Raw genomic sequence first — 17,296 nt, 5'->3', positions numbered from 1 at the left:
ATTGTAACAGATCAACTTAAAGTTAACCAATATAATCAGGTAATGACATAAATACTGAGAATCTGGAAAGGTGTCAAGGCTCAGTGTTTTGCCAGCCTTCCCAGTAGCTGTCAGACGTTTCTTAGGAGGGAACTTCGCTTTAATAAGCATTTTTGCTTCTCTGTTTCATGGGTTAATGCTTTAGTCTATGTAATTGTTGAACTACAAGAAGAGTACTGCATTGAAAAAAAGAGGTGAATGAATGCTCTTTGTAGCCATCAGTAAGGACTGATAATGTTTTGGTGGCACTGACATTGAATAAAAAGCTTTCTGGAAGAACTAATTATCTGTTTCCTGTCCTCCAGAAGATCCTCTTAGGTATATATATTTTTATTTATGGTTCTAGAAGGGGTTTAGGCTTCAAGAAAGAGCCTTTTTAAATAAGAAACAAACAAAATCTTTGAGGGATTTCTGCTGTAAAAGCATGGCAACATGGTGCTGAGAGGTTGTTTAACAACCAGCTGACTAGAGGGCAAAAAGTGCAGGAAAAAAGGGGAAGGCTGGATGTGAAGAACATGTGAAAGAGCCAAGTGACTGGATTGCATGGGATTTGATTAGTGCAGTTTTAGCTCTTGTTCTGTTGCCATTGCAAATGAAGCTGAGCTATATTGGATCAGCCAGCAAAGTTAATTTGAAAGGTATCAGATGTATGAGGCACGTGGTTGTATCTGTCAGATCAGCTAGAACGCATTGCTCAGAGTTTATTTTGGCTTTATGCTGACTATGGAAGGACAGATGATGCCTGACTTGGTCTTAAAACCTGTTAACCCATTGTAACTTTGAACAAATTGAGTTTATCGAGACAAGGGGGGGTAGAGGGAATATACTGCACCAGAGGTTTGTTTCAGCATATTCTGTATTTGGCATCAGGAATCCCAGAGACTTGCAATGATACCTCTTGAGTGTCAGATTTAAGTTTCCCATGGTTTTGTGGCTTAAACAACTGTTTCAGGATTTCATGTTTAGTACGTATTTGCTTTGGTTAATATCCTGATGGAGCTTGTCATATGTTTTGTGTGGTAAGAATTAGGAAATACTATCTGAAACAGTTTTTTTTACTTAAGTTTCCGGAAGGGTGCTGGCACAGCTGTATATAAAAAGCCGTAACTGTAGTGAGAACTGCCCATAGTAATTGGTTGAATTACTCGTAAGTCTTCCTTATAGTCTTGAACTATTCCTTTCTAGAAAATCTAGCTAAGATTGGTGTGAGAGTCTCCCCACAACACTCATCAAATGATAGTGTCCTGTATCATGGAAGGTGAACTGATGTAGCTGAGTCCCATGGATCTTACAGCACTTGAAGATCAAAGCTGCCTCCTGTTTCTCAGGCTAGGCAGTTGTCTTGCAGTGGTTGCAGGTGTAATGCACTCAATATTAAGTACTATTTAGTGACTAATTCTTGACTCTACCTTTGTTTTCTGATGAATTACAAATTATAGCTGTCTGTAGAATGTGTCAGTCCCATGGTCTGGAATTGCTTATTTAATCTTGATGGCCTGGATAACAGAAGCAAGAGGCAGCGGGAAAGGAATTTCCCTTATAATGCCAGGAGTAAATATGGAAGTGGACTAAAAATCTGCTGATAGTAGCAGTTATTTCAGATCCAGCAAAACCCACACTGTTGCAAACTTAGGCCGGATAGGGGAGCAAAACAAAGCTGCATGTTTTAGCATGTTGAAGGCACTAGAATTCAGGGCTGCTTGCTAACACTGCTGGTCATCTTACCACTTTGGCATGGTACCAGCAAACCAGCAGAGTGCAATTTGAATTACCCAGAGATACTTGGAAAAAAGATAAACACTCAAGGAGAATTCTGTTTGGAGAACTGTTGTTTGTGGTTGGTACTATGAAGACACAAAAGGTCTAAGCTTACATGAATTAAGACAAATAGGAAAATTTTTCCTGTATTCACAGCAAGACCTGTGAGTTTATTGGGTCATCCTAGGCTTTCCATAGTGTGTTTTGTAGATATGAGAAGTGTATTTGCACAAAATATACTGTATTTCAGTAGGGCTTTACTCAGAAAAGCTAATAAGTCATACAGGGGGGTTCAGGTCAGCAAAATATCTGAAGTTTGATCATGAGTTTTATGAAGATGATGAGACACAGTAAGTGCTGTTGGGATTACAAAGAAAGGCAGAAAGGGGGACTTTGCATTTGCTCAGAGAATAATCATGATACTTTTAAAAGGCAAATTAATGATGAGAATCGCAGGTGAGAGTGTATCTTGGTATCGCAGGTGGAGGTATAGTATGTGTCATAGCAGGCTTGCCAGCTGCTATGTTAGAACAGATTTGCTCAGACAGGCCTTAGAAACCTCTTTGGAATTTCTCCAGAGACTAGTAACTGTTCAGAGTGCAAAAGCTTTAACCTGTGCTCCTTCATCTATTACTTGAAAAGTACTTTGGATGTATAGGACTTAAATAATCTTAATGGGTACACTTGAGATGGTTTAGTATATGCAGGGAGCTCTGGGGGTCTGTTGCACTGCAGACCTTGCTCACATGTAAAGCTGTGGCCTTCAGTGATTGCAGGTTCCAACATCACAATCTGAGGGAAAGCAGATTTTATCAAGATGAAGTCTCACATGTTGGGACTGGTAGTTTCTGTGGAACAGGACTCCAGATTAAAGACAGACAGCTGCAATTATGTTGTTTCTGGAAAATTAGAAATGTCCTTGGGGCTTTTAACAGATCATCACTGTAGCAGCTTCCATAGAGCTGTATGCTTTTATTTGGGCATTACTGTGCTAGACTCACCTCAACAGTCATACGTTTGTTTAATGTAATCACTGCTTTTCTTCAATAATGTTGTCTGACACTGTTTCGTGTTGGCTGACATAGTTCTATACAGCATTTCTTCTTAAGCTTTTTTCAAAAAAGTCTTTGTTAGCACCTCTATTTGCAGCTTTCCAATAATAGAAATAGGTTTCTGTGTATTTTTCATGTTACCTACTGCACCGCAGGGATGAATTGTTTCGACAGAGCCTGGCTAAACTTCGAGAGCAGATTGTAAAAGCAAATACACTGGTGAGAGAAGCAAACTTCTTAGCAGAAGAAATGAGTAAGCTAACAGATTATCAAGTAACACTTCAGATCCCTGCTGAAAACCTCAGTGCCAACAAGAAGGTAATGACAACAAAGAATCCTGGAAAATGTAATTTTATGGCTGCTCTAAAATATGCAGATGTATATAACAGTCATCTAACTTGAGGCCATCACATGCTGCTTTTGTTAGATTATGCGTATGCAAAATATGAGAGCTGCCTGACTTTAATATATTAAAGTGAATAATTGTAAGTGAAAATGGGAACAGAGCACTAAATACGGCTCTTCCTGTTCTTTCAAGTGTATGATCACCATATGCACATGCGGTCACAATTGTCAACAGACATTTGTGCTCTGTTGCTGTAAAACCTGTGTTTTAGTTAAGCTTGCAACAATTACTGTGTTTTGTTAGATACCTGCAGTTTTTTTGTCTTAAGGCTTTTCTAGTTGTAGTCCTGCTGTAAACATAATGATAGCAATTAGGTTAAAATACTTGTCATAAGTGATTTTATTGAGAGTTCCTGTGTGAATAGTAATTGTCTGACAAAGACAAAGAGGTCTGGATCCTCGGGTGTATAGGGTATACTGTGTTTGAGGACAGAGATAGTATGGCTGGCATGCAGAGAGAAGCCAGATTTTCGGCATTTTATTCCTTTTTAGGAATGTGGTTTGAGAGAAGAGTTAAACTACTTAAATCCACCTTCCCTGCAGTGATTGGTTTGTTTTTTTCGTCTGATTTAGAGGGGTGCGATAGTAAGTGAGCCGGCTATTCAAGTGAGAAGAAAAGGCAAAGGTACTCAAGTGTGGACCATTGAGAAACTAGAGAACAAATTGATTGACATGAGAGACATCTATCAAGAGTGGAAGGAAAAAATTCCTGAGGTATTGTATATATTTTCTGAAAGGGATCAGAGATTTAGTTTTCTTTTAACCCTTCTTAATATGTTGTACGTTTTAGTGGGGTAGAACTTGATCTTAAAATGTGAAATATTCTGTAATTTTGTTTGTATGTCCCCCAGTATTAAAGCAGGGAAGAGATCAATTGAAGATGCATAGTCTACATCAGTATCTCCATACAAACTAAATGGCATTTCCAGAGAATTTTAAGTAGCGTGTTAGCCTCAGCAAATTAGTGTAAGACTTATCAAATGCTTGCTTGTTTAGTGGCAAGAGATAGAATGAGATTTGGTGTTCCAGAAGACGTCCTCTAGGTATCCAGGTAGAAGTGCACAGGAATTACATCTTGCTGTCTTGTGGCTGATGGGGAGCACCTAAATTACTTGTATCAGGAGTCATTCTCAAGTGTGTTTGAACAGCTGTTGTGCCTTTGTTACATGCCTTGGACGGGACAGTGGGAGTCTCTAAAATCATAACACAGGGGAGGTCAAGCACTTCATCTGTGCCCGTTGAAGACAACGATGATTTTGCTGCTGACTTTAGTAAGAACTGATAGCACATCCTTTGAATTGTCTGCCTGAGCCAGGATCACCCTTGCCATGACCTATGTCATCCATAATGCATGTGTTCTATGTGCTACATAGAAACATGTAGGTCAAATGCATGTGTTGAAGGTGGAGAAGGGAAGGGGCTAATAAGCCCACTGAGGAATGCATATGGTGCTAGGAATCTGCATGATTTCTTTGTGGCTGTGTATGGCGTACTTGCATAAAAAGTGCTGCAGATGTGAGCTCTATGGGAGCCTTAAGAACACTTACAGGCCTAAGTGGGAGTCATCCTGCACTTTCCCTTTTGCCCTTGTAGTGGTATTCAGCAGCCAGACCAGCTGTTCAACTTGGGGATGATTTGTCCTTTCATTTAAAAAGCGTAAGCAGAGCAGGAAAGTAAGGTGAAAGTTACTGAAATCAGTGGCTACTCTGCTTGCTCATGATAAAATCTGCTTTGTCTTGACATCACTAAAAAATGTAGGTCATCATACTACTATCATTATAAAGAAAGGATTGTATAATGGCTCATCTCAAAGATTTCATTTCAGACTTGATATGCTTCTAGTCTCCTTCTACTCCTGTAATAGGAAGGGACAGAAAAGATTGGTAGTGACTTAATTTTTGTGCCATGATCTTATACCGTGCGGTTATTTGGGTTTGTGTTCTCATGCTTACAGTTTCTGACATAATTTTTACGATCCTTCAAACAGATCAGGAAGCTGATTGGCAAAAGAGGTGATCCTTTTTACGAAGCGCAGGAGAACCACAATTTAATTGGCGTGGCCAACGTGTTTCTGGAGTGCCTTTTCTACGATGTTAAGCTGCAGTATGCTGTGCCCATCATCAGCCAGCAGGGAGAGGTGAGTGGATGGTGGGCTGGACCTTTGTGGGCACCCTCTGTGCTGGGAGACTTCACACTTGTAAGCAAGTGATGCTTACTGCCTTCTTTCCAAGTGAATAAGTGTTTTACAAATTGCTATGTGTGTTCTCTGTTTACTTGCTTACAATTTGCCCAGCTGGTAGAATGAAATTCCTAGTATCAATGTAGGTAACTGAGCAAAACCTGGCATATTAATGTTCTGAAGTACAGTATACCTTTTCTGTTGTGCGTGAATTAAGATGTTCTGTAGTTATAAACGTATTCTATTCCTTTCTTCTCTTTTGCCATGGTTACTTTTCATTTGGTGATTGAGGCAGTTCTGTTTCTGCACACCTCCTACAGTTAGATATCTACCATCTTAATGTCTTTTAAGTCCCTTATGCACAGGTTCTCAGTATTTGTCTTGCCTTAGGTTGCAGGACGGTTGCATGTTGAAGTAATGCGAGTCACTGGGTCTGTCCCAGAACGGGTAGTAGAAGGAGATGACTCATCGGAGAACTCCAGTGAGAGTGGGAGTCTAGAAGTCATGGATAACAATGGAGAAATTATTCACAGAGCAAAAAAGCTCTCCTGCAGGGTAAGTGAGAACGCATGATGAAGTTAACAGTTTCAGGCCTTTGGAGCTATGTAGTCAGTCCAATGTAAAGTACTAAGCAATGTAAGCTGTCACTTGCTTAAAATTCTCTAAAGAGAAAAGAGACTTCTTGGCTGTTGATACTTTTGGATTACATATTTAGTTTGTGAGCAATTTGCTATTGAAGAAGAAACAGTCATATATATGACAGCATCTGTTTTGTCTCCTCAGGTAAAAATAAAAGAAGCAACTGGACTGCCACCTAATCTCTCCAACTTTGTTTTTTGTCAATATACATTTTGGGATCAATGTGAGTCAACAGTAGCGGCACCAGTGGTAGGTCCAGATGTGCCTTCACCTCAGAGCAAAGATGCTCATTTTACAGTGACCTTCTCTCACTGCAAGGTAACTATTATTATGAAGTAGTGTTACCAAGAGGATGATATATTTGAGACAAGCTATTTAGAATCTGGGCCTTGCTTTGCTGTGGGAAGAAGGAGGGAATCAAATTGTGTGACTAATGACATTTGACTATACTTTGGAATGCCATCATATTTTGCTTCATCACTTCTTCAAAATCTAGCAAAATGAAAAAATCTTTTAAATAGTGGTCTTTTAAATTCAGATGTCATCTCTAATGTGCGGCAGAAATTATAGTTTTTATAATGACATCTTATTATATACTTGTTCGGTAAGCTCAGTAACTTAAAGATCATTGGAGCTGTGTTGTTTTATGGAAATTTTCAAAGGATAAAACAGAATATGCAGAAGCATAAATTGCTGTGGTGTATTTCACAGTTTTCTTAAGTCAAGCTTTATGATCCAAACTGTATGGTCTTACCATGGAAGAGTTAGTTGTTTGGTGTGTCCTTGCAAGGTAGGTGAGAAGATAAAATTATTTGATTGGATGTGATTTGTTTTTTCTTATTGTCAGGACTATGTGGTGAATGTCACAGAGGAGTTCTTGGAGTTCATTTCAGAAGGAGCTCTTGCTATTGAGGTGTGGGGTCACAGATGTACTGGCAATGGCAGCTCTGTTTGGGAAGTTGATTCTCTTCATGCTAAAACTAGGACATTGAGAGACAGGTACAAAAAAAGTTACCCATGAATGCTTCCATCAGCTTTCTAAAGGCTTTCTAATACTTGTGGTGCACACAGTATAATTTGGTGAGGCAACCATTAGTTTTTGTGGGGATATTGTTTTAGGTGGAATGAAGTAACTCGAAGAATAGAAATGTGGATTTCCATACAAGAATTGAATGAGATGGGAGAATATACTGCAGTTGAGCTCCATCAGGCAAAAGATGTTAACACAGGCGGAATTTTCCAGCTTAGGCAGGTACGTGTATTTCCCCTGTCTTCTTATTCATGCTTAAAATTGATTCTTCATTTTATTCTTAGTGTATCTCTGCTTCTCTATCTCTTTCTTTCTGTCTCTCAATTACCTGTTCAGGGTCATTCTCGCAGAGTTCAGGTGACCGTGAAACCTGTACAACATTCGGGAACACTGCCTCTCATGGTAGAAGCAATTCTTTCAGTCTCTATAGGTGGTGTGACTGCCAGGTCAACCAAACTGCAAAGGGGCTTGGACAGCTACCAGGTAAGACAGTTATTTTTTTCAATTCCAAAAGGGACTTCAGCACACTGGTACATGATATTTTGCAGTTTTATACATGTTTGAGGTTCATACTTAAAATGTGAGTGTAAGGCATTAAATCTCCTTCTTTTTCCAGCTTATAGCTGGGTGTATAACTGGTGAAGTACTGAGTGTGCTATCTGAATATATATAAGCAGGAGGAATATGTATTTTTTACCTTTATGAGTAGAAGTGATTAATTTTAGATTCGTAATGCCATTAGTTTCCCTCCCTTACAAGGATGGTGAAAAATGAGGAGGAGAAAAGCAGGGAAAAAAATGTAAATTAGTAGAAAAAAGGTCCTATAGTCAAATATTATTTACATTTTCAAGAAGACTGGGTTGTTATTTGATCAGAATCAAAAAGAGCCATCATTCAATGTGAAAGGGCCATTTCATATAGCAGAAAAAGTCCTTAAGGGAGTATAAATGACTTCAAGCTGATACTGGACAAATTCATATTGAAATTAAAGCATGATGTTAATAGTGATGACAAAGAACAAGTGGAATAGGCTACCATAGGAAGCAAGATGCCCTCTGTCATAAATGTTACATTCAGAACCACAAGTAATTATAACCTTAAAGACAGATGAAACTGTAAAACTTGAAGATGGGTGGTATGTTTGCTCAGTCCTGTTTCTGGCACTGTATTCTGGTGGGGAGAGGTTACTTTTTTTTCTAATTAAATATATTCATTAACACTCAAATCATGGCTGAGCTGCTATATCCTGTAATGAAAAAAAGTATCTGTTTCTACCTGTTAGTAAAACTGTGAGTGTTGTAATCTTAACATTTTCCAAGTTTGTGGCAGAAGTGTTTGTATTCGTGTTTTGGGTTATTTGTGTGAGTTTCTGTTGAGAGAAATGAATGTTGTTTTGTGTTTTACAACGTTTATTTTCTCCTACCAGAAGGAGGAGGATGATGGTGGTGATATGGATAGTTACCAGGTATTGCTGCTGTTGCTGTCAATCCTGTGGCATGGGGCACAGCTAATGCTAATAGCCAGCAACTTTCAAATGAACAAGCATACGGAGCAAGCAAAAGCGGCTTTGAAATATATATGTGCTGTGCATTTAAGAGGCTACCTGGGCTATAAACACTGTTACTTCATTTTACCTTGTGACTTTATACTCTTGCAGCCTGCTCTCTTCTCTAGTACTTAGAAGTCAGCTCTCCTAACTGGCTACATGAATTCCTATGTGAATAAAAGCTTAGAAACTGTAATTTAGAATGAAAACAGTTTCCAGTGGCTATCATAGGGAAAACAACAGCCACCTGCAGCTGCAGGCATCTTTCCCAACCAAATTATACAGCAAAGGCTTTTTGTTTGTTTTCTAAAGAAAACGTCGTAACCTTTTAAGTTGTGCAGTTTCCTGAAATGCTTGTGGGAGAGAAAGGGGAAGATGCCAGCAAGGAGGATACAGACACTTCAGTGAAGCAATTCTTTTTTTATCTAAACAAAACCAGACATTGAGCCTGTGGTTTTTCTGTGTGACAAGTAAATACTAGACAGTCACAGTTTATGCAATATAACAGAATACTCACCTAAGAGGTGACAAAGGGCAGAAGAGGAATTGCCTAAAAAAAACCCCACATTTCAGACTTATTTCTAGTGCAGCGTTATGCAAATAAAACCAGTTAGGTGAGAATGCTGACATCCCTTCAGATAATGTTTTAGGTTTTACATCAGTCTCAAAAACATCAAGGTACTAACTTCTTGCGGGCTGTTTATGCGCTTCCTGACATATCACAGAGAAGAATGAGCCAGATTTTCTGTGATACCACAAAGCATGATTGCATGATGGGTTTTGTCTGCATGAGAAATCTTTTAATTGCACTGATGGCAGCTGCTAGCAATGGAATTTTGTGCAGGTTTGAGGGCATACTGACCTGTCTAATCTTCAGGAGAACCTGTGATCAGCTGATGATACTTGTTTTTTCCTATTCCATATACTATGAAAAAGGTTGATTGCCCTTTCTGTGAGTAATTAGCCTGTGGTGTATAATTCTGTTCAGCAACTGAGGCAGTCACATTTTCCTTTCCTTCTGTTGGAATTGAGATTTGAAAGCAAATACGCTTCCATTCATGGGTGATGAGGTACTTAATCAGTGTGCATGTCATTCGGGGTGAAGACGGTTTTCTGCATCATGCAAGCTCTCAAATATAAATTCTGATGAAATTCACTGCCCTTTAATCTTAACAGTGCAGCCTAATAACTTTCTTTTTTCCTTCCATTTTAGGAAGAAGATTTAAACTGTGTTCGAGAAAGGTGGTCTGATGCATTGATAAAACGGAGAGAATACTTAGATGAGCAGATTCAAAAGATCAGCAATAAACAAGGTTTGAAGCTTTAAAAGTTCCTATCATAAGTCCTTTATTCCCTATACCACGAAACATGTATCTCATATTTAACAGTAATCTCTTTCTCTGTAGAAAAATCTGAGGATGATCTAGAACGGGAAGCCCGGCTGGTCGAACAGTGGGTAGGGCTGACAGAAGAGAGGAATGCGGTGTTTGTTCCAGCACCAGGCAGTGGAATCCCCGGTGCCCCTGCAAATTGGTATGTTCAGAGAAACCATGGGAGTAGTTAGTTTTCTGCACATGAGCAATACATGTGAGAAGGTAAAAATCTCAGCATGTTTTATTGCTCCCCATGTTTTTCTCTAATACTACAAATTCTGCTCAGCTGGCAGAAGGCTGGAAGAAGGTCAGGTGCTGGTTCAAATGTAAAAAAGGTTTGCTTAGTTAACCGAGTACATAAAGTAGCTTTGAGATAGTTTGAGGTAAAATACTGTTATAATAGCACTTTAAAATTTTACAAAAAACCTGAGGAAGTTATCCTGTAGTTTGACTCCTTTCAGAAAAGGATGGGTTCAAAAATGGATGATAGAACCCATGATAATTTCATTGATAAGGAGTGGGAGGGGAAGAAATTCTGATTTCAAAGGATGTGTTCTCTTCTGTTTCATTTGAATTTCTAATATATTTCTCTTAATTTCGTTTAAATTTGTGTTTTAACTAAGATCATTGGAAATGACCTGCAAAAATGAGGAATGCAATACATTAGATTTGGGAAATTGTGGACAAGAAATACAGCTCTAACCAAGTGTACATTGATGATTCTGATAATGTCTAATATCTCTTCTTCATTGGATGAATGATGTAGTGATACTCTTTCCTTGCCATTTTTTCCTGTTATCCACTTGAACTGAGCTGTGGTGATATATCTAAAAGTGTATTTATTGATTTAAAGTTGTTTGAAAGTCTGTTAACATTTATGAATGAGATGACTACAACCAGTTAACTTTATAAGAAGCAGAACAGGATGTTTAAAACTGTCATACAGCAACTGAAATGTGCTCTGCAGTTTGAACCAAGTTTTGGCAAAGCACTATGTTCAGCTTCAAGTGTAGATAAACAAAATATTGTCTGCAACATAGGCATTCAGATTAGTCATCAAAATGTTGACAGCTGTAGTCATTGATTACAGTTAATGAGTCTTGCATGGAGATCTGTTTGCCCAAATTAGCTTAGGCATGAATTTGCCTTCCTTCTTCCCAGCAGTTTGTTTTGTTTCAGGATTCCACCTGCAGGAATGGAAACACATATACCTGTCCTCTTCCTTGATTTGAACGGTATGTTGTAACAGCAGATTAAGAAAGTTGGGGGGTAGGGAATTCATAAATGGAGGAATGAATCTGAAATGTATGAAACCAAACAAGTCCTGGCAATGGCACTGTCTAATATGGCTTGTAAAATGCTTTTTAATTCTGATTCTGTATATTGGATTAATCATGTACAACTATTTTAAACTAAAGTTAAAAAATGAGGAACATGTGAGTAAAGTATAGCCTATACAACAGAAATTTGAGAGCAAGTTTAGTTTAAATCAAGCAGCAGATAAGAAAATCCTGTGAACATTTTGATGCACAAATCCAAGTGTCATTAAAGCACTGATGGAGAATCTCCCAATGCTTTCAGACCTCCTTCTATTGAGGTGTCTGTAGAGTCTTAAACAACTGTTTTAATAAAGAGTGTGTTAGCATTTTATTAGAGAATCTAAATGCTCTCCCTTTGAAGGTATTTAGTTTTACCTGTGAGAAAACTATTGATATGTGTTCTTAAGATACAGATACACACTGTAAGCAGCAAGAGACGAGTTTGCATGACATCTAAGGACTATTTAGGAAGCAAGGCTGTAAATATAAACCTGAGGCATAAATCAAAGGAGGATCCACAAGCCTTGTCACATCCAGCATTGCAGTGAGGGCTACCAGATGTGTTTATGTAGGCAACACATGAATACCTGCTTTAGAAGCTGCTTTTGGAAAATTATGTACACTCTTTCCTTCATCTGTGCTTACAAGGAATGTTTTTATTTGGGTTTTTTTTCATTATCAACAGAGATTAACAGAAGATCAAATAGGATATTTAATTAGATTGATGGAACATTCCACAACTTGTTTGGTTGGTTGGTTTTGTTTAGCTTTTAGCCTCATGTAGCCAGAACTGCTATTCTCGTTTTAAAGTTTTCCTGAGACATCAGAAGTGATTTAACTAAGAGATGAGCTGGTTAGGCTGACAGGTGGATAAATCGAAGTTTTCTGGCTGGGCACATTAACATTATGAATACCTAGAAATAGTTTTGAATTCAGTTTAGGTTACTTGAGAATGTGTCCTGCTGGGTCTTAGCCTGGTTTTACTTCCCTTCTTTTGTATGCTGAAATAGTATTCAAAGTACTGCATAATAAGAAGATTAATCAGGATTAGATGTATTATGAAATATGGGTAGCACTTTATTACAACTTTGCCTCTTATATATTAATATCCTTTGGTATAAAACTATGTCATTCTTTGCACATTTGTTTCATTAGCTGATGACCTCAGTGCCAATGAACAACTTATAGGTCCCCATGCATCAGGAGTTAACTCAATACTACCAAAGGAGCATGGGAGTCCATTCTTTTATCTGCCGATCATAAAACACAGTGATGATGAGGTAAATTGTTAGCAAGCCTCCTTCTTGACAACTGCAGCTTATGTTAACAATTTCTTTCTATGTTTTATTTTCTACTTGTATGTATTTAGTCATTATTATTATCTTCTTGTCTTAGATGTACCTAGTGTACACCATCTGTATCTAGTGCTGCCTTCATTTTCTAGCCTATTTATTTAGAATTGAAGAGGGTATGACTTGTTAGCTCTTCTGCCTTAATTTGGAGGTAACAAGTCTTAGTTGCCCTTGGCAAAAGAATAATTCAGCTGCCTAACTCAAAATCCCTTTTTCTTCTTTCCTCACCCCTTCATCATTCCTCTTGAAGGCTCTTGATTCTTCAGAGAAAGCCCCTTCATTTATTGTGCACACTAGGCAAAGCTTAGTATTAAAATAAAGCCTTTTCCTTTGTAATACACAATTACTTTTTTTTAAATGTAAAGTTTGGGAACTGGTGGAAATGAATCGAGCTTAAACCCATTTTGGAGTTTCTTTACTCATTTCTTTCACATCGGATGCCAACTTAGGCCATTGCTTAAGAGACCCTTTCCAGAATAAATGGGATGCTGAACCTGGGGAGGAGGGAGAGGGGGGGTAAAAAATGGTGTTCTGCAGGATGGGAGCATGTTTGTTCTGTGTGGGCCTCTATAACCTAATCCAGCACAGAAGGAAGATGTAATGCTGAATTTTATTAAATTTTAGTACAGTTGCAGTAAGATTTGTGTTTCTTCTTCCAGTCTTGCTTCTGCTTTCCTCTCTGTCTCCAGCTGTGTGAAGACTTCCTTTTGTGGCAGGGTTTGCACAGTGCAGAGATCGGGTTCATGGTGGTTTTCCACAATATCTTAGTACCTTTATTATGCTGTTTCTGATAAATTCCTTACTATGAAAAGGAGGTTTGACTCCACTTTGTTCAATGATGCTTATCTTTATCAATGATGCTTCTATCTCTCATGAAATAATTGTTCTGCTTCATATTAAATCATTGCAAATTAAATCTGTTGTTAACAGTAGTCGAATCTTTGATTTCCCTTTCTTTTCTTTCACTTTGTTTTTCTGCGTAGGTTTCAGCCACTGCTGCCTGGGACTCTTCTGTCCATGATTCAGTGCATCTGAATAGGGTAACGCCTCAAAATGAGAGAATTTACTTAATAGTGAAGACTACTGTGCAGCTCAGCCATCCTGCTGCAATGGAGCTGGTGTTACGCAAAAGGATTGCAGCCAATATTTATAACAAGCAGGTAGTAAGTTTATATATAGTTTTAATTATTATTTTTGTTTCATATCCTTAATTTTCTTAGCTACTTGCTTAATATTGTGTAAGTTTGGTCCCACCTATTCTTACAAAAGATAGATTTTCATAGGCTGCAGTGAAGCTGTGCACTCCTTTGAATTGTCCTCTCATCAAGCTGATGTGCTTCAGAGTGTAACAGGTGCTCCTTTTGTAACAAAGATTAAGTTTACCTTTTTGTCTCTACAGGTTGAAATGTTCTTTGATTCAGAGAAGTTTGCAATAGCTTATCTAATATAGGGTCACTGTAGCCACTCTATTCCTGAAAGCATCTCTGGGGCCCTTAAATGTGCCATGTAAACACAACAGATCTTTTTTCTGTCTGCTACTTCCTCTGTTAATTAGAAACTAGGCTTGTTTCCTACCACTACCCAAATGTATAGACTCTCTACCCTCTTTAACATGGTGCTTTTGGATAGGGTATTTTCTTTGGCCATAAGAGTGGTTGCTGTTCCCCTTGCTTTGCTGCTTTGTGGGCTTAGACAGTGAGGTGCTCACTGAAATTGTGTTCCTTTCTGTTTCCTAGATGATTGAGACCAAGACTGTATTTCGGAATTGCTCCAGATTTTACAGTGCAGTGTGGGGGTAGAGCACAAATCAGCTGTAGTACTACTAAGCGGTTGCTAAGCAGCTTTTTACATTTGGTATATTATCCTTGGCCAATTTCATTTCTCTAAAACATGTTATTAGATGAAAGTTTAAAGTTTACAGTTGGTAGTGTAAGGCTAACTAACCTGATAGCGAAGCACGGTAAGCTTATGATTACAACAATGAAAACTCTGGTTACTATTTCAGTTATGGCTAGAAAGCAGAGTTACGTGTGGCTATTGCAAAAGGAATTTTCTACCTGTTTAACAGGTGGCTGACAAAATGAGAAATGATGGCGGAACAGTTGGACTTGATGATCTTAAAGGTCATTTCCAACCTAGCTGATTCTCTGATTCTGTGATCTGTACAGTAGAGACTTCTTACAACTACAGTTTTGGTGTTAAAAGTTACTACACCAGGATAGAGCATCAATGCAAAATAGGAGGAAACTGTTACTGATTGAACTTACCATCATTGTGTACTGGGCACAGGGCTGTAAAGAGTACTTAAAGGATCATTAATGCTAAAAAGGAACTTAATAAATTACAGTCTTTTTGTAGCAAAATAAGTCTTTGCATTGTGACCTTTTATTTCTTAGGATGTCATAAATAATCATTATCAATAATAATTGAAAATTACTTTGTTTTTAGAGTTTTACCCAGAGCCTGAAAAGGAGGATATCCTTGAAAAACATATATTATGCCTGTGGAGTGACATATGAAATAGTATCCAATATACCAAAGGTAAATTATACCATATTTCTCTGGCAAATTCACTGAAAGGAACAGAATGACCTACTGCAGTGGGTGATACTGATTGGGAAGTAAATGTCCTGCTTTGCTAATATGAGGCAGCTTGCCAAAGTGTATATACTGGAGTGCAGTGTTGAGATCATGTTTATCTTTAAACAGTTGAAAACTCCACAGTTTTATTTTCTTTTCTACTGTGTTTAACTGTGTTCTTGTAGTAGAGCTGGTTTTGAAATCACATTAGTGTCTACAGGGAAAATATAGAGGGTATTCAGAGGAATGTCCAGGTCAGTGGAAACAGAATAGCTGGGAAAATGATTTTGCGGGAATATAAACTGCTTTATATAAGAAAATCTCAGAAATTTTAAATACAATTTATTTTAAAGGCAAACAACCTGGACAAATGGAAACACAAATAGTCTTGTCACCATGTGATTGTTACTTTTGTGCAGTAGAACTCTAGGGAAACCACACAGCGTATCTGCAATTTGGGAAGGAAGTTGTGCTTACTTGCGTAGGAAGTTTCCATTAGTTAATCCTTAACATCAGTAATTTCAGGTTATATATGAATTATCCCTAGAAGTACGTTGACTACAGCAAATACGCAGAACTTCTCCTAAACATGACCTCTTCTTACTTCAGCATCATTTATATGTGTATTGAAAAGACTTGGATCATTGATTATAACTAGGATTACTGATTAAGTTAACAATTATAGACTTAAATTAATTTCCAGATTGAGGTGGTCTAAAGATGTGAATTAATACCTTAAAAACAATAGGCTTTAATTATTAAAAAAACTTCAGTACTGTAACTTGTAATTTAGGCTACAGAAGAAATTGAGGATCGTGAGACTTTGGCGCTGATGGCAGCAAGGAGTGAGAATGAGGGCACATCTGATGGGGAAACGTACATCGAAAAATACACACGTGGTGTGCTGCAAGTGGAGAACATTCTGAGCCTCGAACGACTAAGACAGGCAAGGAAAAGGCACTTCATGCACCTTTTGAACAGGATTATGAGAATTCAAGTAGAGATGGTTGGTCTGTTAGAAATATGAAGTGTTTCTCGGGTTTTAGTTTGGGTTTTTTAGTGAATATTGGGTGGATAAATGTAAGACTGTTACTTCTGTGAAATGTCAAATTCCAGTAGTGGTGGGTCTAATACTTGGCAGGGATGTAGTTCTCAGAACCTGAACAGGCAAAGGCCAAACAGTGAATTTCTGGTAGATTGTGGTGGTTGTGTGTGCAAATTAAGATTTGTAGATGCAAGCCCTGTTTGCTGTTGACAGCCACACTGGAAAAACTTTCTATCCTACTTGATCATTTCTTATGAGGGAACTGTGGCATTCATTTTAGTATGTTCTCTTCTTTACACAGGCAGTCACAGTCAAAGAGGCACTCTCCACCAAAGCGAGAAACATCCGTAGAAGCATCAGCACTCCAAATGTCCACAATGTAAGAACCCTTTATCCTCTGGTAAATTAGTACTAATGGGGCAGGGGGTGCTGTTTGTGTGCTGATGTGATGCTTGCACAGTGTGATAAGGTAGTGGTTATTCTGACTTGGGACTAACCAACCTGTAGGAAAGTTGTCATGAATGGAAATTTGGAGTTGCTCGAAGCCCCTCCCCACAGCGATGCATCCTAGGAGATAACAAAGTTGACAGGGAAGTGGGAGGGTTGGTTGGAACTCTTCTTTTAGGAGGATATTTGGTTTGGAAGTAGTTTAGGATGACAGCTGCCCTGATGGCCCTCACTTTTACTTCCAAGTCCCTTTAACTTTTATCATAGGGTAAGGGATAGTTTCCATTTTGTGTGCATTTCCTGTGTTCTCCTATCACCCACTCATACAGCACAAACATAGCTGTCCTTACAAATAATCTTATCTGAAAAGAGATAACAGAAAAGTTGCTTCCGCAAGGCATTATATTTTATAAAGAAAAGGTACGCATTTTGTCATTCTGCCTGTTGGTGTTCTGTAGGTATCCTGTAGCCGACTAGATCTTTCTGCCTGTGACGAAGATGAAAAGGTATGTGCATGCGACAACAAAAGGCG

The 17,296-nt window shown here is 38.3% G+C and overlaps 1 protein-coding gene across 5 annotated transcripts in view; it reads left to right on the top strand.

Annotated features, from left to right (window-relative positions):
• KIF13A (kinesin family member 13A) overlaps positions 1–17,296 on the top strand; it is a 111,136-nt gene that overhangs the window by 81,610 nt on the left and 12,230 nt on the right. For 3 of the 5 annotated variants that reach the window (XM_062617986.1, XM_062617987.1, XM_062617989.1), the window contains 18 exons: positions 3,005–3,167; positions 3,828–3,968; positions 5,242–5,391; positions 5,824–5,988; positions 6,217–6,390; positions 6,920–7,071; positions 7,192–7,324; positions 7,439–7,585; positions 8,529–8,567; positions 9,862–9,961; positions 10,055–10,181; positions 11,201–11,256; positions 12,496–12,620; positions 13,676–13,852; positions 15,141–15,233; positions 16,066–16,218; positions 16,619–16,696; positions 17,223–17,270. In XM_062617986.1, the coding sequence (XP_062473970.1) occupies positions 3,005–3,167; positions 3,828–3,968; positions 5,242–5,391; positions 5,824–5,988; positions 6,217–6,390; positions 6,920–7,071; positions 7,192–7,324; positions 7,439–7,585; positions 8,529–8,567; positions 9,862–9,961; positions 10,055–10,181; positions 11,201–11,256; positions 12,496–12,620; positions 13,676–13,852; positions 15,141–15,233; positions 16,066–16,218; positions 16,619–16,696; positions 17,223–17,270 (2,221 nt within the window). The remainder of the gene's footprint in view (positions 1–3,004; positions 3,168–3,827; positions 3,969–5,241; positions 5,392–5,823; positions 5,989–6,216; positions 6,391–6,919; positions 7,072–7,191; positions 7,325–7,438; positions 7,586–8,528; positions 8,568–9,861; positions 9,962–10,054; positions 10,182–11,200; positions 11,257–12,495; positions 12,621–13,675; positions 13,853–15,140; positions 15,234–16,065; positions 16,219–16,618; positions 16,697–17,222; positions 17,271–17,296) is intronic. The other 2 variants (XM_062617988.1, XM_062617990.1) reach the window with 1 other exon arrangement.

Source organism: Pezoporus occidentalis, unplaced genomic scaffold (genome assembly GCF_034315485.1).
Source record: "Pezoporus occidentalis ecotype Australia unplaced genomic scaffold, CSIRO_AGI_Poc_V1 ctg2, whole genome shotgun sequence".
NCBI classification, from domain to species: domain Eukaryota; kingdom Metazoa; phylum Chordata; class Aves; order Psittaciformes; family Psittacidae; genus Pezoporus; species Pezoporus occidentalis.
Note: the sequence above shows the minus strand (reverse complement) of the source record. Positions and strands in the feature narration are given on the sequence as shown.